At 39.4% G+C, this 24,165-nt stretch overlaps 1 protein-coding gene and 2 long non-coding RNA genes across 14 annotated transcripts in view; 2 read left to right on the top strand and 1 right to left on the bottom strand.

Annotated features, from left to right (window-relative positions):
- Nucleotides 1–8,510, top strand: part of LOC112858627 (uncharacterized) — a 45,567-nt gene extending 37,057 nt beyond the window's left edge. For 2 of the 4 annotated variants that reach the window (XR_015250320.1, XR_015250317.1), the window contains exons 4-5: nt 3,291–4,554; nt 4,594–6,466. This is a non-coding gene — a long non-coding RNA (uncharacterized LOC112858627). Of the gene's footprint in view, nt 1–3,290; nt 4,555–4,593; nt 6,467–8,354 lie in introns of those variants that run through there. The other 2 variants (XR_015250319.1, XR_015250321.1) reach the window with 2 other exon arrangements.
- Nucleotides 8,511–8,924: 414 nt separating this feature from the next.
- LOC147581843 (uncharacterized) lies at nt 8,925–10,506 on the bottom strand. Its single transcript, XR_015250322.1, has 2 exons — nt 10,257–10,506; nt 8,925–9,997 (listed from the first exon to the last, which is right to left on the bottom strand). It is a non-coding gene; the product is annotated as an uncharacterized LOC147581843 (long non-coding RNA).
- Nucleotides 10,507–11,995: 1,489 nt separating this feature from the next.
- Nucleotides 11,996–24,165, top strand: part of UBE2D3 (ubiquitin conjugating enzyme E2 D3) — a 29,266-nt gene continuing 17,096 nt past the window's right edge. For 2 of the 9 annotated variants that reach the window (XM_086704490.1, XM_086704497.1), the window contains exons 1-2: nt 12,496–12,634; nt 13,405–13,560. In XM_086704490.1, coding sequence (XP_086560616.1) covers nt 13,537–13,560 — 24 coding nt within the window. In that variant the 5' untranslated portion in view covers nt 12,496–12,634; nt 13,405–13,536. The other 7 variants (XM_086704491.1, XM_086704492.1, XM_086704496.1 and 4 more) reach the window with 7 other exon arrangements.

A 24,165-nucleotide genomic window follows, 5' to 3' on the forward strand; every position in this document is an offset into this window, starting at 1 on the left:
CTGCCTCTTTCCATTTAAAATTATCTTTGTTTTTACCCATTCTAATCTTCTTCCCTCTAGAGTCTGATGTTTACCCATTGTTCAAAATCAAATACTCAATTTTTTGACCCACAGTCATCTCCTGTGAAAAAAATGACTTCATCTATTAATCTCTCTGTTCTATATCTCATCTCTCTCAGGATTTCCTCCAGGCTATAAATATACTCAAACCTCTCCCATTCTAAAAAAATATCCTCCTTTGACCCTGAGTTACTCTAAACTAATACTCTATCTTCTAATTTCTTCTCATGGCCATGCTCTGCACTTTTTCATTTTCCATTCACTTCACAACACGCTTAAATATAAATTATGTCAACACTACCTCAATAAAACTGAGTCACCAGTGACAAAATGTAGTTGACAAGTTCCTAACCTTTAGTATATTTAACTTTCTGTACCATTTCACACTTCATATTTTGAGTAGTAGTCAAATATATTTAGAAGAACAAAGTAGGAACTGATGGAAGGAAGGGAAAAGTTGCTTTTAAACTTGAGTACCCAAGGAATTATAAATAGTTGTAGTAGCCAGAATAATGCCTCCCCATGATCTTCTACTCCCACTGAAGATGTTTACATCCCAGTTTCCCTGGAACCGTTGAATATGTTATATAGCAAGGGGGAATTAAGGTTGTGGATGGAATTAAAGTAGCTAATCATCTGGCCTTCCAGTAGGTAGATTTTTCTCAATTATCCATGTAGGCCCAATATAATCATAAAGATCCTTATAAATGAAAGGATGCAGACAAGTGTGTCAGATTAATGTGATGTGAAAAAGACTAACCAGCCACTTCCGGTTTTGAAGATGGAAGGGAACCATGAACCAAGGTGCCGGCAGCCTCTAGAAGTTGGAAAGGGCAAGAAAAGAGATTCTGCCTCAGAATCTCAAGGAAGCAACCAACTCTGCTTATACCTTGATTTTAGAACAGTAGGACCCATTTCAGACTTCTGACCTCCAAATATCTAAGATAACTTTTTTTAAGCCACTAAATTTGTAGTAATTTGTTGTATCAACAGTATTACAATAACTATTTCTAATTTTCCTTTAAAGTACAGTTGAATCTTGTGACTTTTTCTATTGACTCTGATCTATTGAGTGGGGGCTTGGAAGTGATGATAGGAAGGAAACCAGGTTCAAATAAGAGTTCTTTATCACTGCAACTACTCTCTTGTTGATCTCCATACTTGCTTATAATCATATATAAATACTGACATTCTATTACCAGAATTAAAACCATTATGAAAACTTAACAGGGTGCATACTTGCTTCAGGAAAAAAAGGTATAAGGAAAAAAAGGATAATGTAAGATTGTATTCTTTCCCAAGTGAGGATAGAAAAAGAAAGCTTGTTGGTTTCTGTTAGGAAGCAATTGATAATAGCAGGGGAGAAAAATGTGGGCAAACCAATCTGGCACTAAAAAAAAAAAAAAAAAGAAAAAGAAAAGAAGGGGGTCCCAGAGCCAACCCAAACCATACAGTGACATCTAAGGTTAAATATAGATTCGTTGGCTACCAATCTCCAACTTTCTAAAGCTTTCATCCAACCACTCAATATGATTTTACCTTCAGTCCAATTATTCCTGATCTGTTTGAGTTCCTGCCCTAAGTTATAGGAAGTAACTAACTCCTGTTACTTGAAGGTAGGAGACTTACTTACTAACAAAACAGAAAGGTAGGATGCCTCATTTTGATGGGCAGAGATCACTCCTGCTATATCAACTTGAAACTCTATAGAATATTTTCTCATAGTAACATAAAACATATACAGAGGTTGGATTTAGAGAATGGCCCTAATAGTAATTCTGGAGACAAAATTACTTTCCTATTGCATATTGTGTTCTTAGTTCCAGAACAGGAGTGAACCTTAAAATGTACCTACGCCCTTTCTTTCTCCTTTTACTTTCCCTAAACTTTTTAAAACTTTATTTATTTATTTTGAGAGAGAGAGAGAGAGAGAGAGAGAATGCTCGTGTGCAAGCAGGGGAGGGACAGAGAGAGACTCCCAAGCAGGCTCCCCACTGTAGCACAGAGCCCAACTCCAGGCTTGAACTCACAAACAGTGAGATCATGACCTGAGCCAAAATCACGAGTTGGACACTTAACCAACTGAGCCAACCAGCACCCCTTTCACTTTAAAATCAAGTTATTTATCTGTCCTACCTGTCTAAGCATTTCTTGACTTTACTCAGAGTCACAAAGTCAGACTCAACAAATGTGACTTTAGATGTGACAAAAGGATTTTTACAACCTCTACACCAGTTTTTCTCAAACAAGAATCTTTGAATTCTTTACCAGACTTTTCCCATTTTGTGATTTATTTCATTAATCTATAATAATATAATCATAGTCCAAATCACCCTGATTGCCACTTATAACTAAATACTGCCATGTGATTCCAGAGCCTGTGCTGTGTTTAGATTTTATGATCTTGTTGGTACTGTGTAATAGCACTTGTGTCTCAGGCAAATGAGAACAGAAATAGGTAATAAATGCTTCTTTCTGGCCATATGAAAGTCAAATGACATCAGTGAAAGAATGAACAAGATCTCTTAAAGGTCTAGTAGAGAAAACTGGCCATCATATACGGAACACAACAGTTAGTACAGACAGGCCAAATTTAGAAGAACCTAAACTGTGGCAGATCTGTATTTCTGTTTCAAGAAGCAATTTTTGCAAAAAGTAAAAAGAAAAAAAATCAAGTAGCACATAGATACTAATTTTATTAGTTTATATCTCTACATTTAGTATATAAATTTTAGTTTCAAGATGAAGAGGTAAGAGCATAAAGAGTTCATATTAAGAGTTATAAAGATAACTGGAGGAAACTCAAAAATTTGTTTTTTTTCTTTAGGTAAGCTCTGCCCAGTAAACACACTAAATGTACTATGGGTCCTTAGTGCAAATACTCTATTTTAGGTCTTTCCCACAATCACATCTCATCTAGATATTTCAATAGCATCCCAAGTGGTCTCTTTGCCTCTAGTTCTCCACCCCATTGCAGCAAATATGTAACTTTAGTTACATATTTCACATTGCTCTCATAGTTATCTTTTTGTGATTAAAAGACCACGACTTTTTTATGTTAAAATTCAATTCTCCCATCCCTTACCCTTCAGAATAGAATCTGAATTCATTACCATGATATGTTAAGGCACTCAATATATCCAGCCTTATCTTTCAACTGTTTTGTCTCCTCATTCATTCTTTTTAAGGTTTTTTTTTTTTTTTAAATGTTTTATTTATTTTTGAGACAGAGAGAGACAGAGTGTGAGCAGGGAAGGCGCAGAGAGCGAGCGAGACACAGAATCCAAAGCAGCCTTCAGGCTATGAGCTGTCAGCACACAGCCCGACGCAGGGCTCAAACTCACAAACCGCGAGATCATGACCTGAGCCGAAGTCGGAGGCTTAACTGACTGAGCCACCCAGGCGCCCCCCCTTCTCATTCATTCTTTCCTCTGCCCTCCCCAAACCCCTTAGAGTACTTGCCAAACTTGTAGTTTCCAAAACTTACCAGGTCAAGTTCTCTGAGACTTTGCATTGTTCCCTCTGTGTAGGTGACTTCCTCTGTTTTCCCCCCCAGCTATGATTTTGTTTAAAAACAATTCTCTTACATATAGACATTTTCCCTGAGCACCCCCAGTTAAATTAGATACATTAAAATTACTCTATGCATGCATTTTTTTATGTCATCACATTATGGTGACTATCTGATCCTTAATGGTCTCCCCAATTAAAAGACTTTCTTAAAGGTGACATCTGGATCTTTCATCTATGTATCTTCAACATCTAGCTCAGTGCCTTGCATATAATAGGCATTCAATATATTTTTAAAAGTTAACAGGAATATGGGAGTAATTTATCAATAGATCTCTATTGCATTAACATTCTTCAGCCTAAACCTTCACTTAGGGAGAAACCTCCCCACTTGGCCCAGTCAAATCCAAATATCACTGACTGACAAACTGTAGGAGTCTCAGTCTTGCCTCAACCTACATCAAAAGCAGTCCCATATTATAAATGGATGTTTTTTTAAAGCTATAAATAAGAAGGCTTTTGGAAGGCAGAATGTACTATCATGTGAACAATGTTACAGTGACTAAGTTTCAAGCTAGCAAGTACAGAAATGGCAATGAAGTTGTATAAAACTGAACCACCATGGTAGTAGCTGGAATTCTGTGCTCTAGGGCAGGAGATCTTACAGTGCTTGAACAAAGAGGAAAAGAAAAAAAATATATCCTTATTTCTTGTTTCCTTCAGAATAGTTTTAATTTGCCTTTGACATTTTTCTTCCCACTTTTCTATGGAAAACCTGTCTCATACTGTTCTCTTATAAAGTATGTATATGGTAAAGCCCAATCTCATTATTGTTAACTTTTGAGATTAAATATGCTTTGATGATGGGATATCTCTGAAACTGTCACATTTCTTCAACACCAAATAAGCCAAATTCTTTAAGGTTTTTTTTAGATGTAGTGAAATGTTTCTTAATAAGTTTCATTCTTTTAGTGTTAAGTCACTGTTTCTGTGCAATGTTAAGTCATGTTAAGTCATGTTAAGTCACTGTTTCTGTGCAATGAAAAATCAACAGGTACTAGATAATGTGTATTAAGACCTAAAAGTCTCACATAAGTGGCTCCATTAAGTCACTTAGATATGATATAGATCAGATCCATCAGAACCACTATGCACAGCATAATTCTTTAATAAGAGTGTATTAACTTCTTAAAGAATTCTCACATAGATTTATTTAAATAATCAAATCCAATACTGTAAACACTGATCATTTCTGGTCTAAATCACACTCTATCTCTGTTTCCTTTGCATTTTTTACATTGTTATTGAAGCAACAAAGATTATAGTTATTGTTGGGAAGTAATATTAATTCAAATTACATATTTTAAGTACTGATAAAGTTAATTTGTAATTTGTATACTGGGATCCACAAAATGGAGGCTACCTAAGTGGCCTGGCCCACGTCACAAATGTAAACCTAAGCCAGTCTGCATTTACAAAAACACCTGTTGCCTTTAGATTTTTTACATTGTTATTGAAGCAACAAAGATTACAGTTATTGTTGGGAAGTTAATATTAATTCAAATTACATATTTTAACTACTGATAAAGTTAATTTGTGTACTGGGATCCACAAAATGGAGACCACCTCAGTAGCCCAGCCCACATCACAAATGTAAACCTAAACCAGTCTGCATTTACGAAAAACACCTGTCAGGGAAACCTAGCATACGCCAATCACAATCCTTCAAGTCAGCTTTAGCTCTAGCTTACCCTACCCTAGAACACAGGACCTGTTAGCCTTACAAGGAAATCCCCAACCTCCTAGCCAATCATGCCATTTTCATCTTGCTGCTCTAATACTTTGTAAAACTGGCTCCTGCCCAAAATCCTCTCAGAAGTGGGGGTAGTATGTTCCCCAATCCATGGATTGTTTCCTTTCAATAAGGACATCAAACTTGTTACTAAACTGTTTTAGTGTTCTCATTTGATACTACCTAATCCTCAAAATCCTTATCTAGACGATTTACCCAATTTTCAACCTAACTTGATTTGAAATTTTAAAGAAAAATTTTTATCTATTTAGACTATTTGTAATTTCTGGCCATAATTATGAAGTTTTATTTTCAAGGAAATACAATGTATTTCAAGGAAATACAAAATTAATTATAAATTAATTTTTAATCACTGTTTTATTAAATAAGATTGATGAAAATACCACCAAATTAAAAACTAATTAACAGCAAAGGCTTATTATTATATTAAAATCTAATCTAAATTACACTGTATTGAAGGAAAAACCGCTTGTTGACTAAGTTTTTCACCTTATACAAGGCTGCTGTATCTCATTTATCATCAGTAATCTGAGAGGCGCTGAGATATTGAAAAATATTTAGTAATAAGCTTTCAGGGTGATTTCACATTTGGTTCTAATTAATATTTTTATTATTTTTTAAAACGTTATTTATTTTGAGAGAGAGAGCATGTGCACAAGCAGGGGAGGGGTAGAGAGAGAAGAGAGAAAGAATCCCACGCAGTCTCCACACTGAGAGTGTGAGGCTTGAACTCACAAACCTTGAGATCATGACCTGAGCTGAAATCAAGAGTTGGACAGACATTTAACCAACTGAGCCACCCAGACGCCCATCTAATTTCTTTTTAAAAATCTACATTGAAATAATTCACATACCATAAAATTCTTTTGAAGTCTACAATTCCGTGAGTTGCAGCATATCTATAGAGTTGCATAACCATCATCATTATCCAATTTCAACATATTTCATCACCTCCCCCCAAGACCCTATATTCATTTAGCAGTCACTCCCCATTCCCCCTGCCCCTAGCCCCTTACAGCCAGTAATCTACTTTGTCTCTATTTGCCTTTTCTAGCAATTTCCTATAAATGGAATGATAAAATATGTTGCCTTTGTTTCTGGGTTTTTTCACTTCACATTTTCAAGCCTCAAGACACATGTTGAAATATGTATCGGTATTTTGTTCTTTTTTTTTAATGTTTCTACTTATTTATTTATGAGAAAGAGAGAGAGAGAGAGTGAAAGCAAGTAGGGAGGGGGAGAGAGAGAGAGAGACAGAATCTGAAGCAGGCTCTAGGCTCTAAGCTGTCAGCACAGAGCCCAATGGTGGGGGGTGGGGGGGCTTGAACTCACAAACCGTGAGATCATGACCTGAGAAGTTGGACGCTTAACCAACTGAGCCACCCAAGCGCCCCTGTTCTTTCTTATTAATACTATTCAATAATAAGGATATACCACATTTTATTTATCCATTTATCAGCTGGTGGGACTTTTGGTCGTATCCACTTTTTAGCTATTATAATGTTACTCTGAAGATTCACATATACAAGTTTTTATGTGAAAATGCTCAAATGTATTTTTAGCTCAAGCATTTGTGCATGGTTTACTATGTACCAAACACCCGCTTAAAAAAAAAAATTTAACATTTACTTATATTTCAGAGAGAGAGACGGAGAGAGTGTGCACCAGTGGGGGAGGGACAGAAAGACATGGAGACAGAATCTGAAGCAGGCTCCTGGCTCTGCGCAGAGCCTGATGTTTTTGAACAAAGTATAGAGAGGAGTAATTTCATTTTTATGCGAACAATATGAAGTAACATTTGGTTGACTTGGTTTCCAAATCACCTATTACAAGCAGAATATGTAAACATACATTCTGAATATAAAATCTGGACTACAACATTTACAATTTAATTAAGCTAATAAAATGGCATACACTGTGTTACAGCCAGTATCCCTAACACGTTATAAAACTCCATGATAAAGTTACAAAAATCTGAAAACAGACTCAACATTAATAAACATATGTACCAATCTATATTAAATATATTTATTCACACATAAAGTTTAATTAACCCTGGTACTGAGGTTTTAATAATTATATGGCTTCAATGATACATTCACATATTAGTTTTGGGGTTTTGGGGTGATGGTGAGCTTCAGAGCTGACAACCAAGAAAGAATTCTTGAAGATGTCTTTAGTGCAAAAAGGTGATTTTATTAAGGCACAGGGACAGGGCAGAAAGAGCTGCACTGGGACTGTGAAGAGTGACTGGTTATATACCTTCAGATGGGGCATGGGTTAGGGACAGCATAAGGCTCTAAGGAATTTTGGAAGCAAGGTTTCCAGGACCTTGAGGGGCTAGTTGTTAGGAAAACGTCATGTATTACTATTTAGTAAAACCTCAGTCATGAGACCCTTCAGATGTATATCAGGGGCCATATGCTTGGAGTATAACTGCCAACATATACTGGGGGTTAAGCATAAAGGAGGTTTGCAAAGGAATTTTTATGTGTTTAAAGAGACACACAGGGGGCGCCTGGGTGGCGCAGTCGGTTGGGCGTCCGACTTCAGCCAGGTCACGATCTCGCCGTCCGTGAGTTCGAGCCCCGCGTCGGGCTCTGGGCTGATGGCTCAGAGCCTGGAGCCTGTTTCCGATTCTGTGTCTCCCTCTCTCTCTGCCCCTCCCCCGTTCATGCTCTGTCTCTCTCTGTCCCAAAAATAAATAAACGTTGAAAAAAAAAATTTAAAAAAAATAAAGAGACACACAGGAATCCTGTGGCGGGGCTGGGGGTGGGGGTGGGGGTACAGAAGTACACAAGTATTAAATCCTGACTCTACTACTAAATAATTTTATGAGCTTGAGTGTTTCATCTATATAACGGGTATTTGATGAGATAATGAATTAAGAGACACCATACATAGTGCTTCAAGTAACAATTATTAACACTTATTTTTAAGAAATTTACACAGTATTTTAATTTCATTGTAGGTTATTATTTTAATTTTGCAGTTCTTCCACCACATCTTATTTGCAAAGGCGTGTAATAAATAAAAGTGATACAGTAAAACCTAAGTTACCAGAATGCTTGGGAAATGGGTCATCTGGATAGGTAAGTTTTCCATAGGGTACATTTATACGCATAGAAAAAAAATCAACGAATAGGATAAAACTATTTCCTAAACCTATTATGTACTTCCATGCATTCTTAATAAGAATATACTGGTAGTAATTAAGCTTTTTTAAATGAATTTTAGTGATTAAGGAATCACTACTGTTATGAATATAAGTTATAATTGAATGATAACATTTCACAATCCTTTCAAGGCTTACCAACAGGAATAAGCCCACTTGACTTTACCTAAAATTTTTTATCATGAAGTTCATGGATAGAATATAGGAAGTATGTGAATTCAGTTGGGGAAAAAAAATTACTGCTTTATTTTTACTAATCTCAAACTGAAATGTAGTATTTCCTTCAATTTTGAATGTAAGCAGCAAATAGCTATACATATGTCTGTATCACCAATAGGAATGAGATACTTTATATCACATTACAACTATTGCTATGAATTTTACTTTATACATTTAAAAACATTATTTTGAGAAGAGTCAATGGCTTTGCCAGACTGCCAAAATGGTCTGTGGCACAAAAAAAGTAAGGAACTCTGACCTCAAATTTGTCCCACTCCACTGTGCTTTGTTAATTCAGAGCATTAACATGTTCCTTTATACTTTCATACTGAAGCTTGTTTAGATCAGGGTAATACAAATTGGCTTATCTGGGACTGTTCTTAAGGGACCTCCTGGATACTGTGAGTTCCCTTTGGGTCAATAGGAATGTTTCCTACCACTCTTGTATACTGGCTTCTGAAAGAACAAAACAGAGGGAGAAATAAGTCAAATAAAACTAGATTCAGAGGACACTGAAAGTAGAAATATACAACATCCTACTCTCCTACTTTCTAAAAAAAGAGACAATATGAAACTCCACCTGATGAACACACTGAAGTTAACTGCATGGGTTCAAATTCTACTTCTGCCATTTATTAGCTGTGTGACCTTGGGATAGTAAATCTCCCTGTGCATCAGTTTATTTGTAAAAGTAGGTTAATAAGCACAGTCCCTGACACAAGACAAATGTTGCATAAACGTTACCTATATTTATGATTATTCTTGTACATTTGTTTCATATTACAGCCAGTTAATGTCTGGCTGGTTACATTAATAACTTCTATTTACACAGCACTGTAGTCTACAGTACCCTTTCACATACATTATGACATATGAACCACACAATAAACCTGTGAAAAAGGACAGCTATCATTATGTATAGTTCAGTGTTGAAGAAACTAAGATGGTAAGTAGCCACACAGTATCACACACATCAGAATAGAGCAAGAATGCAAACCTGGATTTCTCCCTCCACCCCAACTGCCTAATTCTGTGTTTCTACCATATCAGACTGGTTAAAACAGAGAACGAAGATTATTCTGGGAGAAGGGAAATAAGCCACATGATGAGCACTTTAGTACTCTGCTACTCATGTCCTCTACCCAGAATAATCTATATCACCTGGGAGCTTGTTAAAACTGTAGAATCTCGTGCCCCACCAGGGCCTACTAAATCAAAACCTGCATTCTGGGGGCGCCTGGGTGGCGCAGTCGGTTAAGCGTCCGACTTCAGCCAGGTCACGATCTCGCGGTCCGGGAGTTCGAGCCCCACGTCGGGCTCTGGGCTGATGGCTCAGAGCCTGGAGCCTGTTTCCGATTCTGTGTCTCCCTCTCTCTCTGCCCCTACCCCGTTCATGCTCTGTCTCTCTCTGTCCCAAAAATAAATAAACGTTGAAAAAAAAAATTAAAAAAAAAAATTTTTTAAAAAAACAAAAAAAACCTGCATTCTGAACAAAATCCTTAGGTGATTCACACAGACACTAGTCTGAAAAGCACTGTTTCACTAGTTGCTCTAGTGACACTCATTCTGGTCACTTAAACAGTATAAGCTAGCTCATTCATCACAGACCTACTTTTGTTTTTATTAGGTAATACTTTATTGTAACAAGTAAGAACTTGATTTTTTTCTTGAGTATATTCTAAAAATGAGTTTATATACATACACATATTTTTTACAGCATTTTGGATTCTTCTTTTTTTTTTTTAAATTTTTTTTTTCAACGTTTATTTATTTTTGGGACAGAGAGAGACAGAGCATGAACGGGGGAAGGGCAGAGAGAGAGGGAGACACAGAATCGGAAACAGGCTCCAGGCTCTGAGCCATCAGCCCAGAGCCTGACGCGGGGCTCGAACTCACGGACCGCGAGATCGTGACCTGGCTGAAGTCGGACGCTCAACCGACTGCGCCACCCAGGCGCCCCTGGATTCTTCTTTTGAAGAGAGAGTGCATGCGTGCACGAGCAGGGGATAAGGGCAGAGGGGGAGAGAAGAGAGAGACAGTCCCACGCAAGCACCATGCTCTTTACAGGCGCGATCCCAAGACTCTGGGATCAAGACCCAAATGGAAATCAAGAGACTGCGCCACCCAAGCGCCCCAAGTTTATATTTATATTAATTCTTTAAAATATCCATTTCATGGGGCGCCCAGGGTGGCTGAGTCAGTTAAACGTGGGACTTCAGCTCAGGTCATGATCTCATGGTTGGTTGAGTTCCAGCCCCGCCTCCAGCTCTGTACCGACAGCTCAGAGCCTGGAGCCTGCTCCCAGTTCTCTCTCCCCTTCCCCCCTCATGCTCTCTCTCAAAAATGAATGAACGTTAAAAAAATTTTTTTAAATATCCACTTCACTTAGGAATGTTGGAAAACTTTAAAACACGTCAGCTCTTACCTTTACTCCTTTTAAAAATTAATGTACTACCCTTCACCTGAAGGATGCACTAGACAGTAAAACCACCCTCTCTATATTTTACAACACCTAAATTAAAACAGGCCGATCCTACCCTTATAGGTGCCTCCTCCCCCACCAGATATTTCATGACTTTTTATGACCCAAAACTGATTTCTTGTGTTTTGCAACTCTGTGGCTCTAGAAATTGAAACACAGCAAGAAGAAGAAAAAGGTATTAAGCCTATTTTCCTACCTCAACCTTGGCGGATGGTGAAAGGCAAATAACTAGTCCGCCCCTATCCCCCAAGTTAATCAATTCACTGTTGAGTTTGATTTCTAGGCCGCTGTCATTCTGGGAACGAGTGTATGAGTCCACTCTTCTCGGTACTGATCCTCTAGGCCAGAAATGCGCTATATTTTGGCACGTGAGAGCGCTGATCAGCGGTTCGCCTGGTTCTATTTAAAATGACTGTTTCATTTTGAGAGGCGCCTCCTCCCATTGGTTAACCGGCCCGGATGGGCAGGCGAGTAAAATATTGCTCACCTGCTTCCCCGAAAACTTCAAAAGCCCGGGTCAACCTGGGCTAAAGTTATCTAGTAATTAGTTCGTGGTACCTCCCACAGCACATTCCTGATTGGGCGCGTGAGAGACGGATGTGTCGGCGCGCGCTCTAACCAGTCCGGGGAATTCCATTTCCTCTCCCTCCCACCAGCATAAGCACTCAGGGGCGGTGCTTCCCGGCGACGGCCCGCCCCAACCCGAGCCGGTGCTTATTGCTTCTCGCGAGAATTTGTGGATTTGGGGGCGGGGCCCCCAGCAGGAAGCGCGCACAAAACTGCCCTTAAGTCATTGCAGAGGTATAGCTCCTGTTAGCCAGCCACGAGGTTCTCGCGAGATCCGCCGCCTCAATACCAAGTGAGGAAATTGGGGGATGCTGCTGGGAGGGGCGTGGGGCTCAATCGCGCAGCTGCCGCTTCCATTACCTTCCTCCCATGGTCTCCTTCCGGTTCTCGATGCTTCTCTGAGTCTGAGGGTTTCCGCCGTTCGTCCACCCTTCCCCCCAGCCCATGACCCGCCTCCGGCCCCCGCCCTCCCAGTCCAACCTCCGATCTGTTTAGTAAGAAGGTGCTGTTCCAAAAAGGACAAGGGGGTAGCATAGATAAACTCAACCCTGGACGTAGGAAGTAAACCGTCCCCCTTCACCCTTAGATTCGTCCTGTGCTCGCGACGGCGGTGTTGGCGGACTGATACGCGGTGGTGAAGAGGCAGGAGGAGGGGGGAGGGGCGGAGCGTGGCAGCTGGCAGTAGTTCCGTCAGAGCGGACATCTTGTGGCTGTGTCGTGCGCGTGAGCCCCGTAGGGCCGGGGAGGCACCAGCTGCCGCGCGGGGAGGAGGCCGAGGCCGCAGCTTGAGGGAGGCCCCGGCCCCTCTGTACGCGTGGGTGTGGACGGCTAGGGGATGGGAAGGGAGGCCGGCCCACTGGCCGGCCGGGTAAGAGGGGAAATACAGGCCTTGGTTGGCTTGAGTGACCAGTCTGTTGGGTGGGGTAGGGTGGGAAGGCTGGAGAAGCCGGGGCCTGTCTTGCTTAAGGGGTGGGGGAATGGGCGCGTCCTCGCGCCTAAGCCAGAGCCTTGGGGCAGCACGGGCGCGTGGTGGCGGTGGCTGGGCGGGCGCGTGCGGGAGCGCGCTGGAAGGCGGAGTGTACGGTGGCGTCAGGGGCCGACACAGAATAGCCCTAGCTGCGGGGACGGCAACACATATCAAGCCTTCCCTCTTTTATTTCCTTCCCCTCCCTGGCCGCATCTTTGAGCAGAAACCGAAAGAAGTCCGGAGTCTCCTGTTTCCCCCTCCCCCCTAGCCTTTCTTTGCCCTAGTGACGCCGGCATAGCGCCGACTAGGCCCCGGCTCCTCCTCTGCTGGGCTCCGGACCCTGCCCCGCACCCACCCCTTTTTCCTACGCCTCTTCCTCTCCCACCCGGGTCTCTTCCTATCGAGAGGCCGGGAAGTCAAACTTGTAGCCGCCCCTCCGCTCTTCCCGTCACCTTCGCCTCCTCTTCGGGCCGAAGCACGGCATAGAGGCTGTTGGTGGCTTTGCCACGCCACCCCACCCACCCCGGATCGCGACCGTTTTAAGGGACCTGGATTCATCAGGGTCTCTTCGGGGCCTGTGCGAGTGCTGATCTGCTCCGTTTTTGCAAAAGGCGCCTGTGTCTGGCAGAGCCGGTGTGAGACGAAGAGATCCATCTTTCCCTGCCGCCCGGATAATCAAGAGTTTTGGCCGGACCTTTGAGCACACACCGGGAGAGTGAGGAGCCAGACGAAAAGCACAGACGATGGCGCTGAAACGGATTAATAAGGTAACCCTTGGGGCTAAAGGGAATGGGGTCGTAGGAGGAAAGGAAGGTTCAGTACCAGAGGAAAGCGTGGGGGTGGGGAGGAAGTATAATTATGAAAACGTCCCTCTTTGGGTCACTTCTCTTGGGGGAAGGGAAACGCAGATCTACTTTAAAGAAGTGAATGTTCAAGCTAAAGAACAGCACTTGTGGCGAGTGAGGTGTTATCTTGTGTATGTTTCAGTGGAATCGGTGCAAATTAGGGGTGGGGGAGAGTGATTTCAGGCGCCTCGGTTCTGCTTCTAAAGAGTCTTGTTTGAGGTCAGAATTGCCGAGAGACGCTCCAGCAGATGTCATGGCGCTTCCTATTCTCGGTGCTTAAAAACTTCAATTGTAAGATCAAGGATCTTAGGCTTTCTACGGGAAGAATCATTGGAAACTCAGGGGAGAAGAACGTGTAAATCTGGCGGGCCCCGAACTTCTTTGGGGGTCGGTGTAGAAGTCTCTTAGTGGCTGAAAAGTAGTGAATGAGCTTAGTCAAACTTAATCGACTGGGGGCAGGTTGGTTACACAAGAGTAAGTGGGGTTGAGAGGAGATGGGCTGACACAATGTTACCGCTTCCTATGTTTTGTAGTTGAGGCTTCTCACCCGAAGCTATTTATCTGAGGGACACCGGCAACTGATGTAAAAGGCTTCTGGAAGCTCTCTTCTTTTTGGCTGGGGGGGGGAGGGGGGCGGACGAGGGGTGTGATGGCAGTAAGGGAAGGCTAGGTGTACCTAGTTTTGCCTCGGCTCTGTTAATAACACTTTCGGGGAACAATGTTTCGCCACCTAAAATGTGGTTTGATACTAAACTATACTTGGAAATTGGGGTGAAAAAAGGATTTTTCGAGGCTTGGGGGGTGAACGGAACCTCCACCTCCGGAGGTTTAGTCTCATTTTCTTGCTCTAACTTCTATCCCGCATTTTAAGATGGCGGCTGCTTTAACTGGTTCAGGCTCTTTCCGGCATCTCCTTTCCTAATAAAATAAAATGATATTCTTTGTTAAATGTTAACTTTTACATCAGATTGTACATAGCTCTTAAGACGTCCTGCTCAAGACTTTATCTATATTCAAACTCTCAGACTGTATTTCCCTTTTTTGTAACTTGTGTATGTGTGGTGTGTTTGGTTCTTGCACAATCGAGGAGGGTGGAGTATTTACAGCTAACTTGAAAAAAATGTCATGGAATAAATTCAGCCTTACTAAAACTAGGAGACAGAGGAGGTTGTGGGTTAGAAACTTTGGTTTTGATGGGTTACTTTTTTTAAAGGGGTTCTGCATGGAAGGAATGACAAGGACTTGGCTTTACTAAGTAGACCTGATGCTGCCTAATTTTGATTTATTCAATACGTATGACTTTGGAGTTTATTTGACAACACTGATATTATGAAAGATGAAGGTTCAGATCTTCATGGAATGTATCGAGGCTGAAATTTTGAATTTTGATTTAGTCCATCATTGCATTGTCATTGTGTGTTTATGTGAAATATAAACTTAAATCTCTGTGATTTTGAGAGGATGGAAGAGGAGAGGAAAAATTTTGTAAGAGTTAAGATTTAAAGCAAAAAGGATTAAGCATCTCTTTGACCACTTTGAAGGCCAGCAATACATTGGAAAAGCATAGTTAATACAAAGAATATAACATTAAATACGAATCAAAACCTTTATCTGTGAGAATTAGTTCAGGCTACTAAGATGTGGAATAGTTTCAAACCCATAGCTTTTTTGCATGTGGAACTTCAAAGGAAGGTCTCATTGATTTTTTTTCTTTTACAGGTGATACCCAGCTGCTGTGACACCACTTTAATTATTTAAAAGCCCTAGAGAGGCAATATAATGGTTAAGAATTTGAACTTTGGAGCAGAAATGCTCCAGTTAGAATTCTAGGACTGGGCAAGTTATTTGTATGCCTCTATAAAATGAGTATTTGTTACGTATGAACAATAGTTGAGTGCCTAGTATGTTCTAGATGCTAGGACTGCAGTAGTGAGCAAAACAGATTTAGGGTCCTAGATTTTATTTGTTTATTCATTTATTTTAGGATTAAAGAGGTTAGTGTGTGGCTTGGAACAGGCATATGGCATTCAGATTATTACTGCTATTTTAATCACTTTTTAATTTTCAAAATCTTCTTAAAGAACTTTCGTAGTTTAGTACTCTTCATTAACATCAGATTGCCTTCTGTTGTAAATATTTTGAAGATATGCGTGATATATTAACTAGACATAATACTTTCCAAATTGGAAAAAACAATATTTATGTAGGACTGTTGATTCAATGTACAGAAAGTTTTTGAAAGGCATGTGGCTTGGTATTTAGCTGTTACTGTCAGAATCACATGGTGAAACTTCAAAAAAAAAAAAATCCCAGATCCAAAGAGTATTAGTGATAGTTATGGGGGATGGTTTTAATTTCTGTTCTAGAAATACAGGGTCAAGTAGGCATCGCTATTAGTATGGTATTTCTTGTGTTACGCACTTTTTTCTTTTTTTTTTTTTTTTAATTTATTGTTTGGAGCCCCCAAATTCCAAATACTAAGATACTTACATTCTTTGTTGATGCTTTATTGAAATGCTTATTGTTGGATTATTTTTGGCCAGTATTCATTTGATAAAGCTTTTGGATTTGTTTTTTTCTAAAGCTTACGTTAAAATATATTGTGTTTCTTAGACCAGGCAGCTTTTTCAAACAATCTTACTTGTTTTTTGCTGTATTATTTATTTAATAAGCTGTAGTATGGTTTTACAAGGCTATTTATTAAACAACAAAAATGAAAAATGGGAACTCCCAAGTTGATTAGTGGTGTTTGAGGACCATAGGCAATTATACTACTCCCATTAAACCAGGTAACTACAGTGCTTGTATTTTGGGGAAGTTTAAAAAGAACTTCACATAAAATATAATGTGAGCCAAGCCTAGAAGAGTAACTTATGTTTTGAGGGTTTGCAATGTGTCAGAATTGTTTGAAACCCTTGTATTAACTCACTTAATATTACAACTCAAGGAAGTAGGTACAGTTAAATTATTATCCCCATTTAGAGATTAGAAACCTGAAGCACAGAAAGGTTAAAAAACAAAACAAAAACCTACCCTTCGTCTCTGATAGCAGAATTGGGATTGGAACCTGGACAGTCTGGCTCCATTCTGTGTCTTAACTGTTATGTCATCCTTTATGCTTTTAGTATTCAAAAAGGTTTTCTTTTGCATCATTCTGCTGCTAGTAATAGCGAGGACTTAGCATTTACTGTGTACCAAACTATTTCCAAGCCCTTTATGGAAATCAGCTTATTTAATTCTCACAATTCTGTGAGATGCTCTTTATCATTCCGTTTTATACATGAGGAAACCAACACAGAGGTTACTTGCTACACAGCTAGTGACTGAGGTTCAGATCAGTCTACCTCAAGAGCTTAAGCTCTTGAACTCCATAGTGTACTGCTGTTCTGAACCATTTGTTTCTATTTTATCAGGTGAATGAATGTCATTTTAGTTTTACTACCTGCAATAAGCTGCTGCTCTCCTCTCCCACTTCACTTTTCAATAATGGGAACTTCACTTTATTCTTAGATCATAGTTAATATGTGAATTAAGATCTTCACTAACCTAAGTTTTGACAGTGGGAGTGAATGTTCTTTTTGGTTGATCTCTTAAAGGACTGGGAGTTGCCATGTTCCAACTAATTGCTAGGGGTATCTTAAAATATCTTGTCTCCAAAGAGCCTATAGGCTGGATACACAGTTTTGCAGGTGTTTCTTTAGGATCCTCAAGGCTTTTCTGTAGCCATCTAAATTTGTGGGACAGTTGTGTGACTCATGGATACTGATCATGGTGACCTTGGTGTTTATTTTATGAAGAGGCACTTACCTTGACGCTGTTTTCATCATCCTGCTCTTTTGCAGTGTTAATTCTAGTTTTTGTTATTCCTACGAATATAAACTTGAATACTCTTACTAGCACTGGGGGAGAAGCTACTTACAATATATCTGTTACTAGATTATATGTGAATTTAACTCATGGATTCCGTGCACCTTGTTAATCCAAGATACAGTAAATTCTTGCAATTTTTCCAAATACTTTTACTGTAATGATCCCTTTCTAGTAAAGAAAACAGTAGGTTCTTAATGCTGACATAAAAATGTTTTCAGATTAAGATTTCAAATCTTAGGTTGGCTTTTGCATTCCGTAATATACGTTCTTGTTCGTGGGTTTTGACATGAGTTGCATTTATATATCAGGAAATTGAGCAGAGTTCTTAATATAGTGTATAGGATCTTGCCAGATATATGGAATCATTTCATTTTCTCTGGGAACACGCATGATTTTGAAATGTCCCTTAGGTGATTCTGAAGCCTCCCTCTGGTGAAGATCCACAAACATCGGGGTAATCATTTAACCATTACTTAACTGAGGGAAGTTTTACTCCATTTGGCACAGTAGTTTAGTCCCAGGAGATAGAAAATGAGGAAGCCTTGTCATTACCCATGAGAGTCTCTGCTTTGAGTGGAAGAAACAAGCATATAAACACATGAATAGGGGTTTGTCACCTTGTACAACTTAACTTCCAAGAATCTAAGTATGGGAAACACTTATTTAAAAGAAATTAAGGGGAGTGCCTGATCTTTATAAGTTGAGTTCTGAGTCTTGATTTTGGCTCAGGTCATGGTCTCAAGGTTTGTGGGATGGAGCCCCACATTGGGCTCCACACTCAGAGCGTGGAGCCTGCTTGGGATTCTGTCTCTGCCTCACTCTTTCTCTGTCACAATAAATTTTTTAAAAGGGGGGTGAAATCTTTGGTTTTATATCAGATTTACCCATTACTGTTTTTTACCTTTTTTGAGAGAGATGCAGGGGTGGGGCAGAGAGAGGGAGACACAGGATCTGAAACAGGGCTCTGAGTTGACAGCAGAGAACCCAGTGTGGGGTTTGAACTCTGGAAACGCAAGATCATGACCCGAGCCAAAGTCGGGTGCTTAACTGACTTAGCCATCCAGGTGCCCCAGATTTACTTATTATTAAAGATAGTTTATTTAGGGGAGCCTGGGTGGCTCAGTTGGTTGAGCGTTGGACTTCAGCTCAGGTCACGATCTCGCGGTCCTGAGTTCGAGCCCCGTGTCGGGCTCTGGGCTGACGGCTCAGAGCCTGGAGCCTGCTTCCAATTCTGTGTCTCCCTCTCTCTGCCCCTCCCCCGTTCATGCTCTCTCTCTGTCTCAAAAATAAATAAATGCTAAAAAAAAAATTACAAAAAAAAGATTATTTAAATAATTTGCTTATGCTATATTTTGCCGTTTTGTGGTGGGTTTTATAACTATACCTAATTCTGTCAAACCAGTAGTATTTTGAAATCAGCAAGATTGATTTTCGTTACTTTACTGGAAAATTTTATGTTGTTGATTGGGTTTTACTACCAATGGCATGATCTTATTTGAAATTGAACAGTGTAATTAAGAATGAATGCATTTAGTGAATATCTTATTAGCTAAGTTATCTGGCTAGATAAGATTCTCAGAACTATCCTCTGCCTTATTATGTGTGAAAGGGAAAAATTCGATGAAGTGTTTTATACTTTACCTAAACATCTGATTTTTATCTGCAACAGTACTTTCAGTATAATCTTGTATCATTGATATTGACAACTTTTCATAGCTAGATTTGTCTTATTTGGCCTTGTAGGTTTCAGTTGTGAATCACTACTTGGTTACTTGTTCGTTTTTAGGATGGAGTACTTGTTCACATTCATCCTAGTCTTGTTATCATTTCAAAGCTAATGTATAATTGGATGTTTTCAACCACAGGACTGCTGTTAATTTTTGTTTTTTCTTATCTATGAAATGCCTTGTGTGTTTTCATGTATCAAAGCTGAGAACCTAAATTTGGCTTTCTGTTTTGCCCATTTAGATAATGCCTACAAAAGAACAGCTTTGAATAATTTTAAGTGATTTAAATGGTGATCTAAAGAAAGAAAATTGTAGTATTATTCAAGACATTCTTTATATCTTGAGTAATGAGCAAGCACACTGTCTCACCTGTAATTACAGCTAAACAGGAAGTTACTATATTGTCAGTGATGTAATGAGACATGGTTTGTAGCACCTACCTCTTAATTCTTAAAAGTAAAAGAAACTTTTAGGATTTCACATAAATTGTAAATTCCAAACTAAAATGATTTTAAAGTGACTGTTTCTTTTCATTCTTTAAGTCTGCAGTTCTATGAAAGTGTTCAGATCCTAAAATATTTTTGCCAGGTTTCCTTCTTTTGAAATAACTTCTGGTAAGCATACATTTCTGAAATGTTTGCTGTTTTCTTCCTTACTATTTGTGTCTACACACAGTATATAGAAATTTCACAATGTTAAAGTTAGTAAGAAAATTTTTGTTTACTTCATAGTAAACCTGATCTTTATAAGAACAATTAGAGCAGTTCTCATCGAGCAATAATTACATAGCATTTTGTCCTATCACTTATCTGAATATGTACCTTTATATTTTGTTGGGTTGTAAAGGCTTGGTGAGGGTGAGTTCTCTCAATTTCTTTAAAGGCACTCTTCTTTCCACTTCATGGCCTCATCTCATCCAGACCCCAAAGCAGTATTTTATGTTGCTGCTCAGTATAGGTTTTAAGAGGCAAGAGATGTCTTTATAGTGCTGATTCACGTAGTTCTACAAATCTGGTCTCTAAGTCAAAAGTTTTGAAAGAAGTGGACTCTTGAGTAAAATACAAGAAATTGCCTGTCAGTAATGGCATGAACCTTTTAAGTTTTCCCAAAAGTTATGATAGGAATTGTATCTATACTGCTATCGTTATGACCTTTGGGTGATAATGTGCATGATGGATAGTGGAGTATGGGATAACAAATGATTGTGAACATGGTGATGATAATTACTGTACTCAGGGATGGAACCCATGAACTTGGCATTACCACAGTAATTTCATAAATGCTGACTTTGGTTATGTTGATCTAATGTGTAAGTAGTGGTTGTCATTAGAAAGTTCAGGATGCTTAAACGATTATTACTAGAGGCATTAAATCTTACTGGACACTCATTGATATGGCTGCTCTGTAGTTTCATTATTCATAAATAGTTCTTGTATTTCCAACTTATGAATTCTTTAATGGCAGAGACCATTTCTTGTACTTCCCATCATCTCTTTAGGCCTTTGCATTTAATGCCTTGGCTTTTTCTTCATAGTCTGGTTAGTCATTTCACCTCTAAAATGAGTAAGATGTAGATACAGTAGAGAAGCAAAAAGCAAATATTTAGCAGTATGTTTAGACTTTTAGGTCTTTTCATGTTTTACTTCTAATAGTCAACTTTCAAAGAGATCCTGTGTGCTATAATGATCAAAGCAAAGATCTAAAGATAAGCTGGGCTTTCTTGTAGGAGCCCCACAGAAGGAATGGTCATACTTCTTAATGTTTAATCATGTACCTACAATTGAGAACTCACTGTCTTAAGCTGTACCTTTTGGCTGCCTTTTGGAGAGATTTGCTTGACTCCTTATCCTATGGGTCTGTTTAGGCTCTTTTTTTTTTTTTTTTTAAACATTTATTTATTTATTTTTGAGAGAGTAAGTAAGGAAGGGATAGAGAGAGGGGGCCAGAGGATTCAAAGCGGGCTTTGTGCTGACAGCAGCAAGCCCAACGTGGGACTCAAGCTCACAAACCGCGAGATCATGACCTGAGCCAAAGCAGACACTCAATCGATTGAGCTACCCAGGTGCCCTGTTTAGGCTTTTAAATGGAATAGAGAAGCATATTTCTAAGTGAGAAAAGGCCTGGATTTTCATACTAGCTAAGTATGCAGGAAGGTTTCAGGGGAAGCAGTTCAGAGGAAGATGATAAAAAAAAAAAATTTCCTCCAGAAGAACATACCATGACAAAAAAATATTTAAATTTGGTGAGGAGGTTTGTTTGTTTGTTTTATGTCCTTGTATGCCCTTGATCCATTTTAGTGTCCCTTCAGTGTGAGTGGAGCCTTTAAGCAACTCCTAGTATGTGCCAGTCTCCCCTGACAACTTCTTTTCTATTTTAGTGGTTTAATAGTTGGCTATGGGGGGCCTGGGTGGCTCACTCGGTTAAGCATCTAACTCTTGATTTGGGGTTAGGTCATGATCTCATGGTTCGTGAGTTTGAGCCCCATGTTGGGCTCTGTGCTGGCAGTGCAGAGCCTGCTTGGAATTCTCTGTCTCCCTCCCTCTCTGCCCCTACCCCATTCACTCTTTCTCAAAATAAATAAACATTAAAAAAAAAAAATTTAGTAAAAAATAGTTGGGCAAGAGCCCACCTTAGTAATGCTATTCTTGGGGAAAGGAATGGTCATCATATGAAGACTTCCCAGGTGCTATATGTGAGCTGTTCTCTGGTCCTTTCCACGTTCCTCTCTACTAGGGAGCAAAGAGCTAACAGTTTCAGTACTTAGTATGATTTTACCAAAGACAAAATTACTTTTGGAAATTCATTGAGTAAGTGCTTCATTGAAGATTGATCTCAGTCCAGTAAATAGAGTTTCCTCTTGCAGTGGAATGGATAATTGTTTTCTCGGTTGGCTTTAATTTAAAGGCCGTGTAACTTAAAAAATAGGTAACACTAGATTCACACTGAGTGTAATAATAAGATGCAAACTAACTGAATGATTATGGAGAAACTGATCCTATGAAAACCTCAGTTTTCCATATCCTGTTCAATCTAGGGCATTTATTCCTTAAGTACAGTGGAGAGTTGGTTTAGTGCAATTGAAATTTTTTTCTTCAGTATGCCAAATGCCGTATCAAATTTTTTTAAATGCATCTTTGATGTAAGGACACCCTTTTTAAAAAGCAGCCATTTTGAAATCTGTTTCTAGATCTCTAATTTTCAAGTGTCTAGTAGATACACTACTTTTGTTTTCCTACACATCCTAAAGCTTAGTATATCCTACACTTGCATGCAGTCTTTCCTCTGATGTAAAATAGAAATCAGGCCTATTTTCGTAAGATTTTTGTAAGGGTAAAATGCTTGGTATTTAAGATCTTTTTTTTTTTCTTTTTTTTTTTAATCCTCCATGACTTAGTTCATGTTCTACTCTCACCTGAATTACTGCTAATGCTTCTTAATGTAGTTACTGCTTCTCTGTCCTTGTATTAGGGATTCCTACAATACGGAGATGAGTCTGTGATACCCACAGATTAAATTTTTGTATGGGTATATGGGGGATAGAAACTCTAATAGTTAATTTTAGAAGTGCTTGTCACAAATAGTGTTAAAAGCCAGTGTTCTGGGGGTGCCTGGGTCTGGGTGGCCCAGTTGGTTGAGGGTCCCACTCCTGATTTTGGCTCAAGTCATGATCCCAGGGTCGTGGGATTGAGCCCCATGTTGGGCTACGCGCTGAGTGTGGTGCCTGCTTAAGTTTTTCTCACTCACTCTCTCCCTCCCTCCCTCTCTTTCTCTCTCTCTCTCTCTCTCTAAAAGAAAAAAATTTTTAAAAGCCAATGTTCTGAATGATACCTATAGAAATACACATGGATACAAGTCTATATATATAGTTAAAATTTGAAGTCCTGCAAAACAATGCTATATATTCTTAAGAGATACATATCTAGTAGTGTATAAAAATGGGGAGAAGTAGTGGAAACCAAATTTCAAATAACCTTCTGAGGGGCAAGTGGAATTGGGGAGTACGTGAGGGAGCTTCAGGTATATCTGTAGCATTTTTTTAAAATTATTTATTTTGAGAGAGAGAGAATCGAATCCCAAGCTCTTGCTATCAGCACAGAGTCCGATGTGGGGCTCAAACTCCTGAACCTTGAGATCATGACCTGAGCCAAGACCAAGAGTTGGGCATTTAATTGACTGAGCCACCCAGGTGCTCCTATAGCTTTTTTTTTTTTTTTTAAGTTCATTTTGTGGGGTCAGGGAGAGACAATCCCAAGGAGGTTCTGTGATGTTCAGTGTGCAGCCCGGTGTGGAGCTCAATCCCACAAACCATGAGAACCTGAGCCAGTTAAGAGTCAGATGCTTAACCAACTGATTCATACAGGCACCTCTCTGCAGCATTTTATTTTTAATATGAAGGAAATATAGTAAAAATGTTCAGCTTTACTTGTCAGCCTGGGTACACAGATTCAGGGGTACTTTTAGGATATGACCTAGTAATTTTAAAAATTGAAAGTTTTTTCTAGTGTACTATTGTCTGTACATTTTTTTAAAAACACCCCAAATTTGATTTGCCTTATTCCTGCTTAAAAATTTCTGTGGTTCCCATTGCCTTTGGGATGGTCTTTGATATATTCAAAGCTACTGAAAGATCAAGCCATGGTTAACCTTGCTGGTCACATGTGCTACCTTCTTACCTTTACTCTTTTGTGTTTCTGGTTGGTATACCAGAATTACAAGCAAATTTTTGTAGACTGTTCTTTCATACCCTTGACTTTGAATAAGGTTCTCTGCTTGGAATGCTTATCCCTCCATCAGGACTCAGCTCAGTTGTCACTGTTTTTAAACCCAGGCAAGGTTAGTGGTTACCTTTTCAGGATTCACAAAGCATTTAAATGTCTTTATTTTAAGCACTTAAAGTTGTTGAAATGTAGTTTTTTGTTTCTGCATTGTG

This window comes from Puma concolor, chromosome B1, assembly GCF_028749965.1.
Source record: "Puma concolor isolate L17-30 chromosome B1, mPumCon1.1.hap2, whole genome shotgun sequence".
NCBI classification, from domain to species: Eukaryota; Metazoa; Chordata; class Mammalia; order Carnivora; family Felidae; genus Puma; species Puma concolor.